This window comes from Muntiacus reevesi, chromosome 10 (genome assembly GCF_963930625.1).
Source record: "Muntiacus reevesi chromosome 10, mMunRee1.1, whole genome shotgun sequence".
Lineage (NCBI taxonomy): Eukaryota > Metazoa > Chordata > Mammalia > Artiodactyla > Cervidae > Muntiacus > Muntiacus reevesi.
The window spans coordinates 75147863-75173252 of NC_089258.1; the positions used below are offsets into that span (position 1 = coordinate 75147863).

The 25390-nt window shown below is 38.5% G+C and overlaps 1 protein-coding gene across 5 annotated transcripts in view; it reads left to right on the forward strand.

Annotated features, from left to right (window-relative positions):
* LOC136176638 (disintegrin and metalloproteinase domain-containing protein 5-like) overlaps window positions 1-25052 on the forward strand; it is a 117351-nt gene extending 92299 nt beyond the window's left edge. For 3 of the 5 annotated variants that reach the window (XM_065947095.1, XM_065947099.1, XM_065947098.1), the window contains 3 exons: window positions 3771-3930; window positions 5459-5509; window positions 24950-25052. In XM_065947095.1, coding sequence (XP_065803167.1) covers window positions 3771-3930; window positions 5459-5509; window positions 24950-24962 — 224 coding nt within the window. In that variant the 3' untranslated portion in view covers window positions 24963-25052. Of the gene's footprint in view, window positions 1-3770; window positions 3931-5458; window positions 5510-24949 lie in introns of those variants that run through there. The other 2 variants (XM_065947096.1, XM_065947097.1) reach the window with 2 other exon arrangements.
* The last annotated feature ends 338 nt before the right edge of the window (window positions 25053-25390 follow it).

A 25390-nucleotide genomic window follows, 5' to 3' on the forward strand; every position in this document is an offset into this window, starting at 1 on the left:
GATGGGAAGATCCTCTGGAGGAGGGCATGGCAACCCACTCCAGTATTCTTGCTTGGAGAATTCCATGGACAGGAGAGCCCGGCAGGCTTGCAAAAGAGTTGGACATGAGAGGGACAGAGCACACACACTCTTTAGTATACATCGATTATTCTAAGTAAACCTGGAATTTACTGATGGTAGAATAGCTGGCTGGAGAAACTAGGGAATCATGTAACTGTGTAGTTAACAGTGCAAAAATGAAATTACTATTTATGATCAATCTTGTGTCTACACAGAACTTCTCATCTTGTTTTTCCATCATCCATCTGAATGTAGTGTGGTGTTGGAGGAGGAGGGGGGGGGAAGTTTCAGGAGTTGTTGCTGCTGGATGCTGGCTCCTATATACCTGATATTTACTCATGAAGTCTGCTAGGGTCACATCTGTGTTTTGGGGCATTTGATATGACAATTAAACCCTTGAGTCATAAAGACTGAGATATTTGGGGAAAATAAAAGGGAGGACCTAGAGCCAGACATCCTGGAATGTGAAGTCAAGTGGGCCTTAGAAAGCATCACTACAAACAAAGCTAGTGGAGGTGATGGAATTCCAGTTGAGCTATTTCAAATCCTGAAAGATGATGCTGTGAAAGTGCTGCACTCAATATGCCAGCAAATTTGGAAAACTCAGCAGTGGCCACAGGACTGGAAAAGGTCAGTTTTCATTCCAATCCCTAAGAAAGGCAATGCCAAAGAATGCTCAAACTACCACACAATTGCACTCATCTCACACGCTAGTAAAGTAATGCTCAAAATTCTCCAAGCCAGGCTTCAGCAATACGTGAACCAAGAACTTCCAGATGTTCAAACTGGTTTTAGAAAAGGCAGAGGAGCCAGAGATTAAATTGCCAATATCCGCTGGATCATCAAAAAAGCAAGAGAGTTCCAGAAAAACATCTATTTCTGCTTTATTGACTATGCCAAAGCCTTCGACTGTGTGGATCACAATAAACTGTGAAAAATTCTGAAAGAGATGGGAATACCAGACCACCTGACCTGCCTCTTGAGAAACCTATATGCAAGTCAGGAAGGAACAGTTAGAACTGGACATGAGCAACCTGGTTCCAAATAGGAAAAGTAGTACGTCAAGGCTGTATATTGTCACCCTGCTTATTTAACTTAGATGCAGAGTACATCATGAGAAATGCTGGGCTGGAGGAAGCACAAGCTGGAATCAACACTGCTGGGAGAAATATCAATAACCTCAGATATGCCGATGACACCACCCTTATGGCAGAAAGTGAAGAAGAACTAAAGAGCCGCTTGATGAAAGTGAAAGAGGAGAGTGAAAAAGTTGGCTTAAAGCTCAACATTCAGGAAATAAAGATCATGGTATCTGGTTCCATCACTTCATGGCAAACAGATGGAGAAACAGTGGAAGCAGTGTCAGAATTTATTTTTTTGCGCTCCAAAGTCACTGCAGATGGTGACTGCAGCCATGAAATTCAAAGACGATTACGTCTTGGAAGAAGAGTTTTATTCAACCTAGACAGCATATTGAAAAGCAGAGACATTACTTTGTCAACAAAGGTCCGTCTAGTCAAGGCTATGATTTTCCCAGTGGTCATGTATGGATGTGAGAGTTGGACTATAAAAAAAGCTGAGCACCGAAGAATTGATGCTTTTGAACTGTGGTGTTGGAGAAGACTGTTGAGAGTCCCTTGGACTGCAAGGAGATCCAACCAGTCCTTCTTAAAGGAGATCAGTCTTGGGTGTTCACTGGAAGGACTGATGTTGAAGCTGAAACTCCAATACTTTGGCCACCTGATGTGAAGAGCTGACTCATTTGAAACGACCCTGATGCTGGGAAAGATTGAAGGCAGGAGGAGAAGGGGATGACAGAGGCTGAGATGGTTGGATGGCATCACCAATTCGATGGACATGAGTTTGAGTAAACTCCGGGAGTTGGTGATGGACAGGGAGTCCTGGTGTGCTGCAGGGGGTCGCAGAATCGGACACGACTGAGTGACTGAACTGAACTGAAAAGTTATATGACTGGATGTCCTGAGGCATCTTTGAAAGGAGGTAGAATCCTTGAGGCATATTGTTGGGGACTAGTTTAGCTCATGGGAACTGGAGTAATTAATTAAATGAAGATCCCAAACTGAAAGAATTTATAGAAAATAGTCTTTGTTGGCAGGTATCAGTACACAGTGCTCGTTAAAACTAGACAGTAAAAGGGAAAGAAAGACCTCTTTTTTTTTTTTTTTTTTTTTTTTTTTTCTGGTCTGGGGAAATCCTGCTTAGAGTTTCAAGGCCACTTTCATATCTTACATTCATTTTCATAATAGCCACGTGATCTCCATGATTACCCGGAAGGCTATACATGAGGTTGAGAATCAATCTGCCGGATATAACTAGAGATGCTGATCTCTTCTTCTGATTCATTTGTCTAGTTACAAATATCAGGTAATCTTTATCTTGAAGATACCGGGAACCCCAGGCACATGCACAGAGCTGACTGAAAAAGAAAATGTTGCTCCTACCTTGAACTCTCTTTAAAAACCATGGGAAAAAAAAGAGAAGAATTGGGGCTATCCTAAGAGAAGAATTTTGAGCCTCAGCGATCATCCACACTGTAGCTGGCGAGTTGCTCTTCTGACTGTCAGCATCTCCATGTGGCTAAGAAGTGATAGAGCAGGAAGTGAAGTGAAGTGAAAGTCACTTAGTCGTGTCCGACTCTTTGTGACCCCATGGACCCTAGTTCGTGGAATTCTCCAGGCCACAATTCTGGAGTGGGTAGCCGTTCCCTTCTCCAGGGGATCTTCCCAACCCAGGGATTGAACCCAGGACTCCCACATTGCCGAAGAGTTCATATCAAATAAAAGGAAGCAAGAAGCCAACAAATTATGAAGAAAGCAGGACTCAATACATTAGGACTCCGGGAAGGTGAATACAGATGTCAGCTGAGAATCTATAAGAACAGATGAGGAAAATGTAAATATTAGCACCTGTCAATCAGAAGTGGGTCAGAGGCAGATTTAGCATGCATTCTATAAAATCTAGAGTTGTTTTTAACAATTTCCTATTGCCACATATTTGATGTATTTGATTAAAGAACTTAGTTAAATAAGTTATATAGAGTATTGCTTTTTAATTTTTAGAAAAAATTCTAGTCATATAAGAAAAATTAAATGCCACATAGAGTGTGGAAGTTTTAGGTGCTCAGTTGTGTCCAACTCTTTGTGACCCCATGGAGTGTAGCTTCCCAGGCTTCTCTGGCCATGAAATTCTCCAGGCAAGAATACTGGAGTTGGTAGTCATTCCCTTCTCCAGCGGATCTTCCCGGCACAGGATTGAACCCGGGTCTCTTGCACTGCAGGCAAATTCTTTACCATCTGAGCTACCAAAGAAGCCCAAATGCCACACACCCCAGATTTAATTCTCACATACAGGTAAAATCCCAATACTCTTTGTGATATATATGTTTGAACCTCAGAAACCCTGTACCAGAACAGAATTGAAGAAATACTTGCAGGTGTTAAATATGTGGTCCTTGAAAGCACAACACCTTCAATCAAGGAAATCACCATATGGTAGAAGTTTGAAAACACAGAACCATCAGTAAAGCCCACTGAATATACTAGTTTAGATTTTCAGATTTTATTGTATTCACAGTCTATATGGATGAATTGTTTAGTGTTTGGGATTATGGTTGGTAATAATAGCTTTGCACCATTTTATTTGGTTATTAAAATCTCTGACATAGTTTGAAATGATATTTTCCATTCGAGGTAAAAGTTTTTTGAAGGAAAGATCTCTTGGTCATCCAAAACGCAGACTGCAACTAGTTTTCTACATTTCTATACCTGTGTTCATCATTGCTGCCGCTCTTATAATAAAGCAGGATAAAATAAGAGAGCTGTGCTACAAAGGAGAACTTGAGAGTGAAAGGTATATATGTTTTATTCTTATCAAATAAATTAGTCAAGAAAAAAGTATTTATTCATGGTTCGTCTAGAATATACTAAGACTATAGGTAAAGCGATATGAGGAAAGAAACACAGGTACATTTCAAACTGGTATGGTGTCCTTCAACTTTTTTCTGGTTTTACTACATTTTACCAGCAGTATTACTCGAGGAGAATGGGTGCCGAGGGTCTGGTGGAGATTTATTCAGCCTCTTAATCCACTATGATAGTTTCTGCTCAGTTGTTTCTGACTCTTTGCGACCCCATGGACTGTACACCATAGGCTCCTCTGTCCATGGAATTCTCCAGGCAAGAATACTGGAGTGGGTTGTCATTTCCTTCTCCAGGGTGTCTTCCTTACCCATCTCTTGTGCATTGCAAGTGGATTTTTTACCATCTGAGCCACCAGGCAAGCTCTTAATCCACAGACTCCTGTCTATATGGTCATATTGTACATGAGAGAATTCTCTTCATGAGAATAAATAATAACACTGCATTTAAAAATAAAATTTTAACATATAGAGCCTCAGACCAGTGGTAAATAAGTTCATTAATATACCCCACTCCACTAGAGATAAGATCTATGAATATGCCTGCATAATATTTATTTTCCTAATTCTTTTTTTTAATTTTATTTTTCAGTGGGTTTTGTCATACATTGATATGAATCAGCCATAGAGTTACACGTATCCTAATTCTTTATACTGATGATTGGGCAAGTCATTTGTCAACTAGAAATTACATGTATAGTTCATGTTAATCAGGTTAGACAGGAGGAAGCATCATGAAATTGGGAGAAAATTATATTTAGCCTTAAATATTGAAATATTTAGTCTAAATATTGCATATCTTGATAACTATGATATCTTGAACAAAGGATTTAATCTTTATGTTTTTAAAATTATTCTCTGTAATTGTATAAAATGTGAGGTAATAGCTTTCCAATTTCTCATAAACTCCTGGGTACACCAAATTAATAAACAACATTATCATATTATCTCTAATCCATTACACAACAATTTAAGCATCATTATTAAGCCCCTTATTCATAATTTACTATATTTTCCCACAGAGGTATTTATCTCTAGTTTTACTTTCTTGGAATTGATATAAAGAGAAGATGAGTATGTTTATGAGAGGATGAAAGAAATCTATAGAAATGTATAGAAAATAAACAAACTTTGGATTGCTACTTTATGGTTTTGGCTTAACTTGGGTGAGAGTTAGGATTACCATAGAATCAAGGGGCCTGCCTGCAAATATGTGGGCTTATACCATAAATATTTGAGTAAACGTGAAATGAGAATGAGAAGATTAGGTCGACATAGCAAGATGGCTGGTGGCGTTTCTCCTAATATTGACATGGCTGTTGTTTTATTGCTTTTATTTCCCTGGAAGGAGACATTTTATTTAGTGAATCACTATTTCTCTGAAGAACATTCTCCATTCAAATAGTCACTTGATTAGGATTTTAAAAATCTCCCACTTTTTAAAAATAAACATTTTTACAGATCTGTGTCAGAAGAAAGCAGCTCTGACAGCAAGTCCCTCCCCAGCGTCAGGTGAGTAGAGCAGAATTAACCGTTCTGCATTGTACCTTTCGATCATTGCACAAGGAGCACTTAAAATCATTCATTTAAAACCAAGCATCTGTAGTGCAGAAGCTTTCAAGTTTCATTAGGTCCCATTTGTTTAGTTTTGCTTTTATTTCATAATATTCTTATATGGTCCCCATTGTAGATGTTTTTATAATGCTGAATAATGAAACTTGGTTTCATGATGTCTCAACCCTCCCTGACCCACACCAAAGGAGTGATTTTTGTGTGCCCACACTAGCATTTATGACCACATAATTTTTGTTGTTTTGAGGTTTGGTAAGGTGAACTTATATCTTAATGATGTTCTACTGCCACATGAAAAGAAGACTGATATTGTAAAGATGCCAGATGTGCTTATAGTTATATTTTTATGTCAGAAAAAAATTGTTGTTAATAAGATAGAGTCGTGGAGCTTTCATTCATTTTACTGTCTTAAGATCTCAAATAACCACTGAACTTGACAACCATCAAGGAATGAAGAAAATAAACTAAACCCAAATTAAGTGGGAGGAAGGAACTAATAAAGGTTAGAGCAGATATGAAGAAAATGAAGAATAGAAAAGCAATTAAAAAAATCAAGACATAAGCATGTTTTTTTTTGAAAAAAGAAAGAAATTAACAAACCTTTAGCTAGGCTCACTAGCACAAATAGGGAGAAGACTAATATAATAAAACCAGAAATAGTATCATTACAAATACTACAGAATTAATATTTTTATGGTTTATAGTCCCTTAAAGATTACTATGAACATTTGTATGTTAAGAAACTGAAAAACCAAAAAGAAATAAATACATTCCTGGAAACATGTAACATGCCAAGATTAAATCATGAAGAAATAGAAAGTGAGCAGATTAAAACCTAGTAAGGAGAGTGAACCAGTAATTAAAACCCTCACAACAAAGAAAAGCCCAGGACAGATTGGTTTTACTAGTGAATTTTGCCAAACATTTTAATAGGAATTAAAGTCAGTATGCTATGCTGTTCTCTCAAAACATCCCACCCTTGCCTTCTCCCACAGAGTCCAACTAAGAAAAATAAATGGGAAACAAAACAAATAAAATCAGTATTCTAAAACTGTTCCAAAAACTATAAAGGTGAAAACACAAGCTCATTTTATGAGGCCAGCATTACTGTGATACCAAAATTGGTAAGAACTCCACAGGAAAAGGAAACTACAAGTTAGTATCTGTGATGAATATAGATGCAAGAATTCTCAACAGATACTAGCAAAACCAAGTTCAACAGCACATGTAAAGGATTATGCACCATGGCAAAGTGATATCATGGAAGTGCAAGGATGGTTCAACATATGAAAATTAATCAATGTGATAACACCCACCACATTAACCAGATGAAGAATGAAAATGACAAGATTGTCTCAGTAGATATAGAAAAAAAACATTTGACAAACTTAAAACGTCTTTATGATATATCCTTTCAACAAATTAAGAACAGAAGGAATTTACAACATAGTAAAAGCCATATGTATGAGAAACTCACTGCTAATTTACACTCACTGTTTCCATTGTTTCTCCATCTATTTGCCATTAAGTGATGGAACCAGATGCCATGATTTTAGTTTTCTGAATGTTGAGCTTTAAGCCAATTTTTTCACTCTCCTCTTTCACTTTCATCAAGAGGCTCAAGTTCTTTCATCAAGTTCTTCTTTGCTTTTTACCATAAAAGTGGTGTCATCTGCATATCTGAGGTTATTGATATTACTCCTGGTAATCTTGATTCCAGCTTGTGCTTCATCCAGCCCAGCATATCTCATAATGTACTCTGCACATAAGTTCAATAAGAAGGGTGACAATAACAGCCTTAACATACTCCTTTCCCGATTTGAAACCAGTCTGTTGTTCCATGTCCAGTTCTAACTGTTGCTTCCTGACTTGCATGCAGATTTCTCAAGAGGCAGGTCAGGTGGTCTGGTACTCCCATCTCTTTCAGAATTTTCCACAGTTTATTGTGATCCACACAGTCAAAGGCTTTTGTATAGTCAATAAAGCAGAAATAGATGTTTTTCTGGAACTCTCTTACTTTTTCTATGATCCAGTGGATATTGGCAATTTGATCTCTGGCTCCTCTGCCTTTCTAAATCCAGCTTGAACATCTGAAAGTTCATGGTTCATTTACTGTTGAAGCCTGGCTTGGAGAAGTTTGAGTATTACTTTGCTAGTGTGTAAAATGAGTACAATTGTACAGTCATTTGAGCATTCTTTGGCATTGCCTTTCTTTGGGATTGGAATGAAAACTGACCTCTTCCAGTCCTGTGGCCACTGCTGAGTTTTCCAAATTTGCTGGTGTATTGAGTGCAGCACTTTCACAGCATCATATTTCAGGGTTAGAAATAGCTCAACTGGAATTCCATCACCTCCATTGGCTTTGTTCCTAGTGATGCTTCCAAAGGCCCACTTGACTTTTCATGCCAGGATGTCTGGCTCTGGGTGAGTGATCACACCATCATGATATCTGGGTCATGAGATCTTTTTTATATAGCTCTTCTGTGTATTGTTGCCACCTCTTCTTAATATCTTCTGCTTCTGTTAGGTCCATAGCATTTCTGTCCTTTATTGTGCCCATCTTTGCATGAAACGTTCCCCTGGTAATCTCTAATTTTCTTGAAAAGATCTCTAGTCTTTCCCATTTTATTGTTTTCCTCCATTTCTTTGCATTGATCACTGAGAAAGACGTTCTTCTCTCTCCTGCTATTCTTTGGGACTCTACATTCAAATGGGTATATCTTTCCTTTTTTCCTTTGCCTTCTACTCCTCTTCTTTTAACAGCTATTTGTAAGGTCTCCTCAGACAGCCATTTTGCCTTTTTGCATTTCTTTTTCTTGGGGTTGGTCTTGCTCCCTGCCTCCTCTACAATGTCACGAACCTCTGTCCATAGTTCTTCAGGCAGTTTGTCTATCAGATCTAATCCCTTGAATCTATTTCTCACTTCCACTGTAAAATGGTAAGGGATTTGATTTAAGTCGTACCTGAATAGTCTAGTAGTTTTCCCTATTTTCTTCAATTTAGGTCTGAATTTGGCAATAAGGAGTTCATGATCTGAGCCACAGTCAGCTCCCGGTCTTGTTTTTGCTGACTGTATAGAGTTTCTCTATCTTTGGCTGCAAAGAATATAATCAATCTGATTTCAGTGTTGACCATCTGGTGATGTTCATGTGTAGAGTCTTCTCTTCTGTTGTTGGAAGAAGGTGTTTGCTATGACCAGTGTGTTCTTTTGGCAAAAGTCTATTAGCCTTTGCCCTGCTTCATTCTGTACTCCAAAGCCAAATTTGCCTGTTACTCCAGATGTTTCTTGACTTCCTACTTTTGCATTCCAGTCCTGTATAATGAAAAGGACATCTTTTTTGGGTATTAGTTCTAGAAGGTCTTGTAGGTCTTCATAGAACTGTTCAACTTCAGCTTCTTCAGCATTATTGGTCAAGGCATGGACTTGGATTACTGTGATATTGAATGGTTTGCCTTGGAAATGAACAGAGATCATTCTGTCATTTTTGAGATTGTACCTAAGTACTGCATTTTGGACTCTTTTGTTGACTATGATGGCTACTCCATTTCTTCTAAGGGATTCTTGCCCACAGTTGTAGATATAATGGTCATCTGAGTTAAATTCTCCCACTCCAGTCCATTTTAGTTCGCTGATTCCTAAAATGTTGATGTTCACTTTTGCCATCTCCTGTTTGACCACTTCCAATTTCCCTTGATTCATGAACCTAACATTCCAGGTTCCTATGCAATGTTGCTCTTTGCAGCATCAGACTTTACTTCCATCACCAGTCACATCTGCAACTGTGTGTTGTTTTTGCTTTGGCTCCATCTCTTCATTCTTTCTGGAGTTATTTCTCCACTGATCTCCAGTAGCATACTGGGCACCTACCGACCTGGGGAGTTCATCTTTCAGTGCATCTTTTTGCCTTTTTATACTGTTCATGGGGTCTAAAGGTAAGAATACTGAAGTGGTTGCCATTCCCTTCTCCAGTGGACCATGTTTTGCCAGAACACTCCACCATGACCCGTCTGTCTTGGGTGGCCCTACTTGGCATTGCTCATAGTTTTATTGAGTCAGATAAGGCTGTGGTCCATGTGACCAGAGTGGTTAGTTTTCTGTGATTGTGGTTTTCAGTCTGTCTGCCCTCTGATGGAGAAGGATAAGAGGCTTATGGAAGCTTCCTGATGGGAGAGACTGACTGAAGGGGAGACTGGGTCTTGTTCTGATGGGGGGGGGGGGGGCATGCTCAGTAATCTTTAATCCAATTTTCTGTTGATGGATGGGGCTATATTTCCTCCCTGTTATTTACTGGGGTCTCTGCTTCTTTCTCCTGGGTCCTGGTGCATGCAAGGTTCTGTTTTTGGTCTCCAGAGTCTGTTTTCCCCAGTCCTGTGTAAGTTCTGGCGGCTCTATGGTAGGGTTAATGGTTACCTCCTACAAGAGGGCTTAGGCCATACCCAGGTCTGCTGGACCCAGAGCCCCTGTACCTGTGGAAGTCCACTGCTGACCCATACCTCCACAGGAGATACTCTAACACAGTTCTGTTTCAGTTTCTGTGAGGTCTCTGTGTCCTGGTGTGCCCAAGGTTGTTTGAACCCTTAAGCGTCTCTGGTGGGTATGGGGTTGGATTCTAAACACAATTTTTCCCCTTCTACCATCTTGCTGGGGCTTCTCCTTTGCCCTTGGATGGGGGTTATCTTCTCAACATCGCTCCTGTGTCACACATCCACTGCTCCAGAGGTGAAAACAGTGACAGAGTTTATTTTTTGGGGCTCCAAAATCACTGTAGATGGTGATGGCAGCCATGAAATTAAAAGACGCTTGTTCCTTGGGAGGAAAGTTATGACCAACCTAGACAGCATATTAAAAAGCAGAGACATTACTTTGCCAACAAAGGTCCATCGAGTTAAAGCTATGGTTTTTCCAGTGGTCATGTATGAATGTGAGGGCTGGACTATAAAGAAAGCTGAGCACCAAAGAATTTATGCTTTTGAAAGGTGGTGTTGGAGAAGACTCTTGAGAGTCTCTTGGACTGCAAGGAGATCCTAACAGTCCATCCTAAAGGAAATCAATCCTGAATATTCGTTGGAAGGACTGATGCTGAAAATGAAACTCCAATACTTTGGCCACTTTATGCGAAGAACTGACTCATTAGAAAAGACCTGATGCTGGGACAGATCGAAGGTAGGAGGAGATGGGGACAACAGAGGATGAGATGGTTGAATGGCATCACCAAGTCAATGGATATGAGTTTGAGTAAACTCTGGAAGTTGGTGATGGACAGGGAGGCCTGGTGTGCTGCAGTCCATGGAGTCACAAAGAGTTGGACACGACTGAGCGACTGAACTGAACTGAATTTATACTTAAAGTGGAAAACATTGAAGCAGTTCCTGTATTAGCCATTAAAAAAAATGAAAGAATGCCATTTGCAGCAACATGGATAGACCTAGTGAATGTCATAGTGAGTGAAGTAAATCAGACAGAGACAGAGAAATATATGACATTCCTTATATATGGAATCTAAAAAGAAGTGATACAATTGAACTCACAAAAGAGAAACAGATTCACAGACTTCAAGATCGAGCTTATAGTTGCCAGGAGGGGAGGGTGAGGAGAAGGAATATTTAGGGAACTTTGGATGGACATGTACATACTGCTCTATTTAAAATGGATAACCAAAAAGGACCTACTGTATAGCACAGGGAACTCTGCTCAATGTTATGTGGCAGTCTGGATGGGAGGAGAGCTTGGGGGAGAATAGATACATGCATATGTATGTTTGAGTCCCTTTTATGTTCACCTGTAATTAATCAACTATAACCCAATACAATATAAAAAGTTAAAAAATCTACAAATTCAATGAAATGTCATCAAAATTATAATGGCATTTTCACAGAAATATAAAAAATTAATTGATGTGGAACCACAAAGGACCCTCAATAGCCAATTTTGAGAACAAAGCTGGAGGCATCAAATTTCCTGATTTTTAAATATATTGCAAGCAGTAATTAAATACTATAATTAAAAGAGCATGATACTATTACAAAGACAAATACCAATGAAATGAAATAGTGCAGGATTCAACCCCCACATACATAGTCAAATGATCTTTGAAAGAGGTGCCAAGAATACACATTTGGAAATAGTATTGTCAAAACCGGATATGAATAAGAATGAAATTGAACCTTTACCTTATATCAGACACAAAAATAAACTCGAAATGGATTAAAGTCTTAAATGTGACCCCAAACTATAAAAATCCTAGAAGACAACATAGGGAGAAAGCTTCATATCATTGGTCTTAGCAATGAATTTTTGGATTAATACCAAAAGTACAGGCAACAAAAGCAAAAAATAGACATTAGTGCTCCATCAAACTAAAACCTTCTGCATAGCAAGGAAAACATTCAATAGAGTCAATGAGCAATCTATGGAAAGGGGGAAAATATTTGTAAACCAAGTATCAGATAAAGAATTAATAACCAAACACATAAGTTACTCTATCAATAAAAAAATTAATACATGATTTTATTTTATTTTATTTTATTTTAATGTGACTCCTGAAGTTTTATTTATTTTATTTATTTATTTCATTTATTTTTATTAGTTGGAGGCTAATTACTTCGCAACATTTCAGTGGGTTTTTGTCATACATTGACATGAATCAGCCATGGAGTTATATGTATTCCCTATCCTGATCCCCCCCTCGCACCTCCCTCTCCACCTGATTCCTCTGGGTCTTCCCAGTGCACCAGGCCCGAGCACTTGTCTCATGCATCCCACCTGGGCTGAATACCTGATTTTAAAATGGGCTAAAGTGTTGAATAGATGCTTCTCCCAAAATGCCATACTTATGATGAATAGGTATAGTAGGAGAAGATAGTTCAGGTCACTCGTCATCAGGGAAATGCAAATCAAAACCACATGAGGCATCACCCATTAGAATGGCTATTATTTTAAAAACTCACAAGTCAACAAATGTTGGCAAGGATGCAGAGAAATTGGAATCATTTTACATGGTTGTGGTGGTGGTTTAGTCGCTAAATTGTGTCCTGCTCTTGTGACCCCCTAGCCCACCAGGCTTCTCTGTCCATGGGATTTCCCAAGTAAGAATACTGGAGTGGTTTGCCATTTCCTTCTCCATTACATTGTTGGTGGGAATGCAAAATATTGTAGCCATTGTTCAAAACTATTGTAGATTCCTCAAAAAATTAAAAAATAGGACTACTGTATGACCCAGCAATCCTACTTCGATATATATTTCCCAGAAGAATTGAAATCAAGATCTCAAAGAAGTATTAGCATTTTCATGTTCGTTGCAGCATGACACAAACTCAGTGTCCATCACTGGATGAATGGATAAAGAAAATGTGGTATATACATAAATGGAATGTTCAGCCATAAAAACGAAGGAAATCCTGCATATATTGCCACAGAGTTGAACCCTGAGGACATTATGCTGATTAAAATAAGCCAGCCACAAAAGGACAAATCACTGCATGATTCCTTTTAGGATATCTCAAATTGCGAAGCTCTTAGAACTGAGAGTAGAATTTTAGTTGCCTCAGGTTGGGATGAAGGGAAAGTGGGATGTTGCCAATCAATGAGAATGAAGTCTTAGTTGTACAAAATCTAGACATGTGCTGTATACCATCATTCATAGTGTTGTTCCTAGGTGGCACACGTGATGAAGAATCCACCTGCCAGGAGATGCGAGTTTGATACCTAGGTTGGGAAGATCTGCTAGAGGAGGGAATGGCAACCCATTTCAGTATTCTTGCCTGGAAAATCCCATGGAGAGAGGAGCCTCGCGGGTTACAGTCCATGGGGTCACAAAAAGTCGGACACTACTGAGCTTGCATGTGGCAATAACGCATTGTATGCTTAAAAATTTAAGAGAATAGATTTCATTTATGTGTCTCTAACCTCAGTAGAATAAAGTTTTTAAAAAAAATTTAGGAAGCTTTGCTTCACGAAAGACACCCTTGTGAAAGAGAAAAGGGAATTCACAACGTGGAAGATGATGTTTGTAATACATATTTCCAATAAGGGATTCACACTCAGAACACATACAGGATTCCTGCCAAGCAATAACAAAAGGCAGGAGCCTAATAGGCAAAACATTTGAAAAGATACTTCACAGAAGATGATACAAAAGAGGCTCAAAACATGAAAAATTGCTTAACATAATTTGTCATCAGAAAAAGGCAAACTAAAATAAAAACAAGTGTTCCTATACCCTTATAAGAGTGGCTAAAATTAAAAGAACTGGCAACGTCAAGGGTAGGTTAGAATATCAAGCAACAAGAACTCTAACACGCTGCAGGCAGGAGCATATATTTTATTACTTTACTACTTTTATTACTGTTCAGCAGTTTGGCATCTCCTAAAGCTATTAGACTGCAGGTCAGGAAGCAACAGTTAAAACTGGACATGGAACAACAGACTGATTCCAAATAGGAAAAGGAGTACATCAAGGCTGTGTATTGTCACCCTGCTTATTTAACTTATATGCAGAGTACATCATGAGAAACCTGGGCTGAAAGAAGCACAAGCTGGAATCAAGATTGCTGGGAGAAATATCAATAACCTCAGATATGCAGATGACACCACCCTTATGGCAGAAAGTGAAGAAGAACTATAGAACCTCTTGAAAGTAAAAGAGGAGAGTGAAAAAGTTGGCTTAAAGCTCAACATTCAGAAAACTAAGATCATGGCATCTGGTCCCATCACTTCATGGCAAATAGATGGGGAAACAGTGGAAACAGTGGCTGACTTTATTTTTCTGGGCTCCAAAATCACTGCAGATGGTGACTGCAGCCATGAAATTAAAAGCCACTTACTCCTTGGAAGAAGAGTTATGACCAACCTAGACAGCATATTAAACATTACCAACAAAGGTCCATCTAGTCAAGACTATGGTTTTTCCAGTGGTCATGTATGGATGTGAGAGTTGGACTGTGAAGAAAGCTGAGGGCTGAAGAATTGATGCTTTTGAACTGTGGTGTTGGAGAAGACTCTTCAGAGTCCCTTGTACTGCAGGGAGATCTGACTAGTCCATCCTAAAGGGGATCAATCCTGAGTTAATTGGAAGGACTGATGTTGAGGCTGAAACTCCAGTATTTTGGCCACCTGATGGGAAGAGCTGACTCATTGGAAAAGGCCCTGGTGCTGGGAAAGATTGAAGGCAGGAGGAGAAGGGGACAACAGAGGATGAGATGGCTGGATGGCATCACTGACTCAATAGACATGGGTTTGTGTGGACTCCGGGAGTGGTGATGGACAGGGAGGCCTGGCGTGCTGTGGTTCATGGGGTTGCAGAGTCAGACACGACTGAGCGACTGAAGTGAGCTGAACTGCAATCTGTCAGGGTTCAATTAAATGTATGATTTTTATTTTTACTATTATAATGCTTATTAAGTTTTACATTTATTTTATAAGTAATTAAATGTTTCCTAAAATTTTGACAAAGGATTTCTGTAAATTTTGAGCCCAGTTATCTAAAATATTTTTCTTTCCTTTTCCACTTAACTTGAATCTGCTTGTCTTTACTTCTTTTTTTATGCTTTTAACTTTAAGGCTTATTCTTTTCAAACATCAATAATCTATGTATAGGTGCCGTGCTAAATTGCTTCAGTCATGTCTGACCCTTTTTGACCTCATGAGCTATAGCCTTCTGGGCTACCTCTGTCCATGGAATACTCTAGGCAGGATTACTGGAGTGGATTGCCATGCCCTCCTCCAGAGGATCTTGCCAATCCAGAGAACGAACCCTCATCTCAAATCTCTTGTATTGGCAGGCGAGTTCTTTACCACTAGGGCCTCCTGGATAGGCTTCAGTATATTTAACATAAACTCATTCAAAATATTTTTTATGTACAGGGGTAGAGAAAATTTAGAAAAAGATTCTGAAATTCATGTGATGGGAAAGTAGGGACAACGAAATAAACTTTAGAAGTAACTAGCAATGAATTAAAATATGGAGATTTTTATTTTCAAAAAGCCAAAACCTACAGAATATATGTGCATGGGTGCTTAGTCACTTCAGTCATGTCTGACTCTTTGTGACCCCGTGGACTGTAGCCCACCAGGTTTCTCTGGCCATGGGATTCTCCAGGCAGGCTGGAGTGGGTTGCCATTCCCTCCTCCAGGGGATCTTCCTGACCCAGGGATTGAACTGGTGACTCATGCCTCTTACATTGGTGAGCTGGTTCTCTACCACAACACCATCTACACTTCCCCTTCTGATTTTTAATGGTGATCACATATTTATTAAAATATCCGAAGTACATTGGTAGGTATATGAATTACAGATAAATTTCTCATCACAATGCCCAAAGAAAATGTCCGTTAACTTCCGTTAGATTTATTCCATATAATAGGTATATATATCCTTAATAATTCTTCTAAAGAAAAAATATAAAACCACTTATTTATACCCTTTTTTCTTACTTGGAGACTAATTATGGGAAACTTTTATATCTTAAAATCTAGGCCTATATCATCATTTTTTGACAAATAGTATTTAGCCTAAAAATGAAAAATAACATTTTAGAAACCCATTATTATGAATCTTTACACTCTAATAAACATCCTTACATAGATATACATTTTGGAATAATTATGCAATTATAGCCTCAGGGTAAATTCCTAGAGGGAGACTGATCAAAGCTTAAATATAATGTGTACACTCTTGTTTTTTGACTGCCAAATTACCTGGTTGTAATGATCACTACCTACTTATTTGCATCAAGTTGTAACATTTTTAAGTTAGTTATTTTTAATCATTTGGACTCTTGAGTGATATGCTTTCTAAATCTTAGTATATCTTCTTAAATTTTATTTTCTTTCACTATCATGTTAAATTTTCTTAATTTTCCACTTGTCCTTTAGTAATGAGCTCTTTTTTTTTAAATTTATTTTTTAATTGAAGGATAATTACTTTACAGATTTTTTGTAGGGGATCATAGAGGAGTTTGCTTTGATTTAAGTCATCGAGTGTTCTGCCTTTGTTTTCCTCTTAAGAGTTTTATAGTTTCTGGTCTTACATTTAGGTCTTTAATCAATTTTGAGTTTATCTTCGTGTATGGTGTTTCACTATTTTACATGTAGCTGTTCAGTTTTCCCAGCACCATTTATTGAAGAGGCTGTCTTTGCCCCATTGCATATTCTTGCCTTCTTTGTCAAAAATAAGTTACCCATAGGTGCATGGGTTTATTTCTGGGGTTTCTATCTTGTTCCATTGGTCTATATTTCTGTTTGTGTGCCAGTACCATACTGTCTTGATGACTGTAGCTTTGTAGTATAATCTGAAGTCAGGAACATTGTTTCCTCCAGCTTCATTCTTCTTTCTCAAGACTTCTTTGGCTATTCAGGGTCTTTTGTGTTTCCATATGAATTGTGAAATATTTAGTTCTAGTTCTGTGAAAAATGTCATTGGTAATTTGATAGGGATTGCGTTGAATCTGTCAAATGCATTTGGTAGTATAGTCATTTTCACAATATTGATTCTTCCTGCCCAGGAACATGGAATATTTCTCCATCTGTTATGTAATCTTTGATTTCTTTCATTAGTGTGTTATAATTTTCTATGTACAGTTTTCCTGTTTGCTTAGGTAGGTTTATTCCTAGATATTTGATTCTTTTTGTTGCAGTGGTGAGTGGGAGTGATTCCTTAATTTCTCTTTCTGATTTTTCACTATTACTATATGTGCTGCCAAAGCAGGCACATGATTTTTCATTGTTAGTATATAAAACTGCAAGTGATTTCTGTGTGTTGATTTTGTATCCTGCAGCATTGCTAAATTCACTGATTAGCTCTAGTAATTTTCTGATACTATCTTTAGGGTTTTCCATGTACAGTATCATGTCATCTGCAAACAGTGAGAGCTTTACTTCTTTCCTAATCTGGATTCTTTTAATTTTTTTTCCTTCTCTAACTGCTGTAGTTAGGACTTCTAGAAATATGTTGAATAATAGTGGTAAAAGTGAACACCCTTGTGTTTTTCCTGATCTTAGGGGGAATGCTTTCAGTTCTTCACCATTGAGGATAATGTTTGCTATAGGCTTATCTATATAGTCTTCACTCCATTGAGGTAGGTTCTTTCTATGCCCATTTTTTGAAGAGTTTTCATCATAAATGGTGCTGAATTTTGTCAAAGGCATTTTCTGCATCTATTGAGATGATCATATGGTTTTTATCTTTCAATTTGTTAATCTGGTGTATCACATTGATTGAATTGTGTATACTGAAGAATCCTTGCATTCCTGGAATAAACCCAACTTGATCGTGGTATATGAGCTTTTTTATATATTGCTGAATTCTGTTTGCTATAATTTTGTTGAGGACTTTTACATCTATGTTCATCAGTGATATTGGCTGTAGTTTTCTTTTTCTGTGTTGTCTCTGGTTTTGGTATCAGAATGATGGTTGGGTGGCCTTGTAGAATGAGTTTGGAAGTGTTCCTTCCTCTGCCATTTTTGGAAAGAGTTTTAGAAAGATAGGCACTAGCTCTTCTCTAAATGTTTGATAGAATTCTTCTGTGAAGCCCTCTGGTCCTGGGCTTTTGTTTTTTGGGAGATTTTTTTTTTTTAAATCACAGCTTCAATTTCAGTGCTTGTAATTGGGTTGTTCATATCTACTTCTTCCTGGTTCAGTCTTGGAAGATTGAACTTTTCTAAGAATCTGTCCATTTCTTCCAGGTTATCCATTTTATATATAATTGTTCATAATAGTCTGTTTTAATCCTTTGTATTTCTGCATTGTCTGTTGTAACCTCTCCTTTTTCATTTCTAATTTCGTTGATTTGATTCTTCTCTTTTTTTCTTGAAGAGTCTGGCTAAAGTTTTGTCAATTTTGCTTATCTTCTCAAAGAACAAGCTTTTATTTTTTATTAATCTTTAGTATTTTTTAATTTCTCTTTCATTTATTTCTGCTCAGATTTTTATGATTTTTTTTCCTTCAATTAATTTTTGGGTCTTTTATTTCTTCTTTTTCCAGTTGTTTTAGGTGTAAAGTTTGGTTGTCTATTCGATGTTTTTCTTGTTTCTTGAGTAGGTTTGTATTGTTGTAAACTTCCCTCTTAAAACTGCTTCTGCTGCATCCCATAGGTTTTGAGTTGTCATGTTTTCATTGTCATTTGTTTCTAGAAATTTTTTAATTTCCTTTTTGATTTCTTCACTAACCTGTTGGTTATTTAGAAACATGTTTCATCTCCATGTGTTTGTGTTTCTTACAGTTTTTTTTCTTGTAATTGATATCTAGTCTCATAACGTTGTGGTTGGAGAAGATGTTTGATATGATTTCAATTTTCTTAAATTTACTGAGGTTTGATTTGTGACCCACGATGTGGTCTCTTCTGGAGAATGTTTTATGTGCCCTTGAGAAGAAGGTTTATTCTTATGCATTTGGATGGAATGTCCTGAAGATATCAGTGAGATCCATCTCATCCAATGTATCCTTTAAGACTTGTGTTTCCTTATTAATTTTCCGTTTTGATGATCTGTCCATTGGTGTGAGTGGGCTGTAAAAGTTTCCTACTGTTATTGTGTTACTGTCAATTTATCCTTTTATGTCTGTTATGTTTGTCTTATGTATTGAGGTGCTCCTGTGTTGGGTGCATTGATATTTACAATTGTTATGTGTTCCTCTTGGATTGACCCCTTGACCATTATAAGGACCCCTTCCTTATCTCTTGTAATCTTCTTTACTTTAAGGTCTATTTTGTCTGATGTGAGGGTTGCTACTCCTGCTTTCTTTTGCTTCCCATTTGCATGGAATATATTTTTCCATCCTCTCACTTTCGGTCTATGTGTCTTTAGGTCTGAAGTGAGTTTTTGTAGAAAGCATATATATGGATCTTGTTTTTGTATCCATTCAGCCAGTCTGTGTCTTTTGGTTGAAGCATTTAATCCATTTCAGTTCAGTTCAGTTCAGTTCAATTGCTCAGTCATATCCAACTCTTTGCGACCCCACGAATCGCAGTATACCAGGCCTCCCTGTCCATCACCAACTCCCAGAGCTTACTCAAACTCATGTCCATTGACTTGGTGATGCCATCCAGCCATCTCATCCTCTGTCGTCCCCTTCTCCTCCTGCCCCTAATCCCTCCCAGCATCAGGGTCTTTTCCAATGAGTCAACTCTTCGGATGAGGTGGCCAAAGTATTGGAGTTTCAGCTTCAGCATCAGTCCTTCCAATGAACACCCAGGACTTATCTCCTTCAGGATGGACTGGTTGGATCTCCTTGCAGTCCAAGGGACTCTCAAGAGTCTTCTCCAACACCACAGTTCAAAAGCATCAATTTTTCGGCGCTCAGCTTTCTTCACAGTCCAACTCTCACATCCATACATGACCACTGGAAAAACCATAGCATTGACTAGATGGATCTTTGTTGACAAAGTAATGTCTCTGCTTTTTTTTTTTTTTTCTCATTTATTTTTATTAGTTGGAGGCTAATTACTTTGCAATATTGTAGTAGATTTTGTCATACATTGACATGAATCAGCCATGGATTTACGTATATTCCCCATCCCGATCCCCGCTCCCACCTCCCTCTCTACGTTCATCGCAGCACTGTTTATAATAGCCAGGACATGGAAGCAACCTAGATGCCCATCAGTAGATGAATGGACAAGGAAGCTGTGGTACATATACACCATGGAATATTACTCAGCCATTAAGAAGAATTCATTTAAATCAGTTCTAATGAGATGGATGAAACTGGAGCCCATTATACAGAGTGTCTCTGCTTTTTAATATGCTATCTAGGTTGATCATCACTTTCCTTCCAAGGAGTAAACATCTTTTAATTTCATGGCTGCAGTCAACATCTGCAGTGATTTTGGAGACCCCCAAAATAAAGTCTGACACTGTTTCTACTGTCTCCCCATCTATTTCCCATGAGGTAATGGGACCAGATGCCATGATCTTAGTTTTCTGAATGTTGAGCTTTAAGCCAACTTTTTCCCTCTCTTCTTTCACTTTCATCAAGAGGTTTTTTAGTTCTTCTTCACTTTCTGCCACAAGGGTGGTGTCATCTGCATATCTGAGGTTATTGATATTTCTCCCGGCAGTCTTGATTCTGGCTGTGCTTCTTCCAGCCCAGCATTTCTCATGATATACTCTGTATATAAGTTACATAAGCAGGGTGACAATATACAGCCTTGACATACTCCTTTTCCTATTTGGAATCAGTCTGTTGTTCCATGTCCAGTTCTAACTGTTGCTTCCTGACCTGCATACAGGTTTCTCAAGAGGCAGGTCAGGTGGTCTGATATTCCCATCTCTTTCAGAATTTTCCACAGTTTATTGTGATCCACACAGTCGAAGGCTTTGGTGTAGTCAATAAAGCAGAAATAGATGTTTTTGTGGAACTCTTTTGCCTTTTTGATGATCTAGCAGATGTTGGCAATTTGATCTCTGGTTCCTCTGCCTTTTCTAAAACCAGCTTGAACATCTGGAAGTTCTCGGTTCACATATTGCTGAAGCCTGGCTTGGAGAATTTTGAACATTAAAGAGAACAGTAGGAAAAGCAAAGAAAGGAATAAATGGAGATAAATATAATAGGTTTAATAAAATTAAAAGAAAAAGAGAAAAGAAAAAAAGAAAGAAGCAAGGCAAAAAAAAAGAAAAAAAAGGAAAGCGCCACAGAACTGCAAAACCCAACATAGAGGCAGAAGTTTATAATAACAATAAAATGTGTGACTGCATATACACATATACATATAGACCCATAAGCAAAATCAAAGCAGTCCAACAAAAATAACATACAATAAGTTGACCCAGGGAACAAAGGAAATAAAAAATTGCATCTACCAGTTAAAATTAAAACTAACTAAAGCATAAACTGGAAAACAAAACTAAAGCTAGGTGCCCAGTGGGGAATAAAGCAATGAAAACAAAATTAACAAATAATTTGAGAGGAACGGAAAGAAATAAAAGAAAGAAAGAATAAATATGCAACGGTAAATAGATCTAGATAAAGAAGATTTATATACATTAAAGATTAACTCCAAGGGGAAAAGAACAGTAGGAAAAGCAAAGGAAGGATAAATGTGGAAAGAAAGAATAATAATAAATTTTTAAAAAGTTAAAAATTAAAATTAAAATAGAGAAAAAAAGAAAAAGAAAGAAAATCTCCATAGATTTGCAAAAGTCCAGCGTAGCGGCAGAAGTTTATAAGAACAATAAAGAATGTGACTGAGAAAGGAAAAAATAAAACTTAAAAGCTTAATTAGATTTCATAGTGCCAATAAAATTGACAACTACAATGGGAGGAGGTAGTGGGAAGGGAAAAAAATAGAAAAATAAAAAAGTAAAAAAATCCCAAAGAGTCTACAGAACAAGGGAAAACACAAGAATAATAAAAGTTTTTCTTGCATCACTGCTCTCAGAGCCCTTTCCCTCGCTGGGAGTCACAGTCCACCTCACCTCCCTAGGACGCCCTCCAGCACTGTGCTGGTCTCTGGACCTGCTGTGGGGCAGCTCAGATTCTAACCTGCTCCTGCTCCTGTGTGTTCTTGCCTCCAGTGTCCACAGCTGTCAGAACTAGTGGTTTTCTTTTGTGGGGGCTCTCAGTGTCCTTTTATATATTCCATATACACAGCATCTGCCTAGTTGATCGTGTGGATCTAATCTGCAGCTTGTACGGCTGGTGGGAGGGGTTTGGGTCTTCTTCCTTAACCACACTGCTCCTGGATTTCAACGTGGTTTTTTTCCACCTCTCCATGTGACTGGTCCACCGGGGTTTTGTCCTGAGGCTGCCCTGGAGGACTTGGGTCTGCCCCAGTGAGGGCCAGGTGTGGACGTGGTGCAGCTGCTGGGGTTGCAGAGGCTCTGGCAGCACCAGGTCCTCAGGGGAGTTGGCAGCTAGGACAGCAGGAAATATAGTGCTCTAGGGGGTATGGCAAATGGTATTGGCCAGTACGCTCCAGTATTCTTGCCTGGAAGCCTGACAGGCCACAGTCCACAGGGTTGTAAAGAGTTGGCCAGACCCAAGCGACCCTGGGTGCATAAATGCAGGACATCTTTGCCTGTGTCAGCTCTGCCCCAGTGAGGGTTGACCATGAAGTGGGCACAGCGGCTTGGCTTGCAGGGACCCTGGCGGTGCCAAGTGTGCAGGGACATAGACTGCCTCCACCACAGGAGTTATGGCCCCGTCAGAGTCTCTTTCAAGCCTCTTGTAGCTGGGACGAGAAAGCCTCTTTGGCCAGTTTTTCTCCATATCTCCTTCCGTTCAGGCACTTGGAGGGCTCCCTTCCCTGGGATCCTTCTGTATTGTTCCATGTGTTAGGTACACAGAGGGCCCCCCGGCTGGGTTTTGCACATCAGTCACTTAAAGGGGCACCTTGTGTGGGGTCTGGCTGTGTACTTGTGTGTCGGGCATTTGATGGGCCAGCCTCTCTACTGTTCAGCTGCTGATGCAGGCATGTGGGGAGAGAGAGAGAGGCCATGGTGCTGGCTCCAACCCCTGCAGGTGACTCAGCCTTATCGCCTTGCTTCCTTGGCTGCCTGGCTTTCCTCCACAGGCTTTTCCCACCACAATCTCCTCCCTCACATCCTCTCGATCTGTCTCTCTGCAGTCAACAGCAGCCCTCGCCCTGGGATTTCTCCACAATCCCTAATCTCCAGCTCCCAGCCGCTGCCCCTTCCAGGGGACCTGCGTCCCTGTCCAGGGTATGTATGGCTGCGGCAAGGACTGTCTGAGTCTCATTCCATTTAGGCTGCCACGGATTGGCTGTTTTACTCTCAGCCTTAAATGTTTTTCCTCTGACTCAGACAGTTGCCCCGATGATGTGGGGAGTGGACCCCTGGTTCAGTTCCCCCACCTGCCGAGGGCAGGTCCAGTCCTACTAACACTCCTCTTTTTCCCCCTAGTTCCTTGTCCTACTGAGTTTTGCGTGGTTCTATTCTTTTCTGCTGGTCTGGTACTCCTGTCCTGCATGCACTTCTGTGTCTGAAGGTGTATTCCTGATGTATCCGTGGAGAGAGATGTACTCCATGGTCCACCTACTTCTCTACCATTTTGTTCTCCATAATGAGCTTTCTTTAATGAGTGTACATGGAAAGAAAAATATGTAATATAATATTAATAATAATGGATAAGAGGCACTTTCAAGACTCTTTATTTTAAGGAGTGCTGAGTGTATTTTTACCTTCTCTTAACTCTCTCCACTGATTTTTCTGTTATATAAGTTTGAATTTTAGATCTAGCCTACTGTTAATTAATTCTTGTTTTTTAAACATTATTTTCTTGGCTCCAAAAATATTTGATCATTTTCAGTTTTGTGCTGAGTTTTACAACAAACATTTTGACTTTATTTTATGCTTAACCATTTCCATTAATCATAATTCTGAAGGAATACCTTAGATTTTAATGAGAGTAAGATCCTTTTCTGTCCAGAGAGTTTGCAATGCCTGCATCTTGCCATTACTCCCCTCTCTTGATTTGTTCAATAAATTGTATATGCTTGTGAGTATGCAAATCATCCTGCTTATTATAGTAGTAACAAGTAATAAATATTCATGCATTTTTTTTTTAAATTCCAAAGAGGTTTTATTGCATTGAAACATTTTCAATTTACAGAAAATTGAAAAAAGAGTACAACCTTCCTTATATTTTACACTCAATCTTCTCTATTATTACCATCTAATATTAGTTGATAAGTTACAATTGATAAAGCAATTTAACATATCATTATTAACTAAGGTCCATACTGTATTCATATTTTATTAGCTTTTAATAGATATCCTTCTTCTGGTCCAGAGTCCATTCATGAGACATCATTGTTTTTTGTTTAATGTTTCCTTTGGCTCCTCTTGGCTCTGATTGGTTTTTAGGCTTTTTGTTTTTGATGTCCTTGTTGTTTTGTGGGGTATTTTTTAGTGTATCCATTCATGAGAATCTAAACATCCCTTTGAAACTATTCAAAACAATAAAAACTAACCATTAGCATTATCACCCAGGATGATCATTGTTAAATTATTTCAATATATAGATGTATATATATAGGTGTGTGCATGTGTGTTTGTGTTTTTATCTTTTATAGAATGTGATTGTACTTAGAAATATTGTATCTCTTTCTTTTTTGTTCTAAACTAAAATCAGTTTATAGATTTAGAATGGAATTTTAAAGGCACTTTGCTTTATTGCCCTGGATAGTTACCAAAAATTGATAAATAAGCACTTAGGATATTTTAGGAAGACACAAGACTAAGACTATTTGCAGCCGAGTTAACAGATGATTTTTTTTTTTTCTGGAATCGATTATTATTTACTTGATCCTTTCTCTTCAATTTCCATGCCTTTTAAATAAATGTCTTGTATTAGAAGTATGTGGGCTCACAAAAATAGTAACACTATTATTTCATTTTATGCTTTATCTTTTTTTCCCTTATAGCAACGGTCACTGATGGTCTTGCGGTATAGAGAGGATAGTACCAAATAAATCACCAGAAACTGGCCTAAACCAAGAAGAAAAAAAACAAACATATTTCTCTGTCCCCTCTATTGTCACTGCTGACGGTTTAAATTATGAAATAATAAATCATCCGTGCCTGAATCATGCTAATTATGTCTGGTGTTTTCTCTGTATTTTCAGTTTCAACTTCCACTGTATCTAACTTGAAAAAGACTCTCAGTCGGCTGAAAGCAGTCAAAGACCCTCACCCCATAAAGCCCTGAGAGCCTGCCGGTTGTGTCTCAAGACCCCAGCATAGAGAGTATCCCTTTTCCTTTCTGCTCTTTCCGTTGACCTGAACCTCTGCCCCACTTCCCTCCTTCCTCCTTCATAGACTTCAGCTAGCCTGTGACTTGTCCTCGTGGCATTTACTCAGGAGTT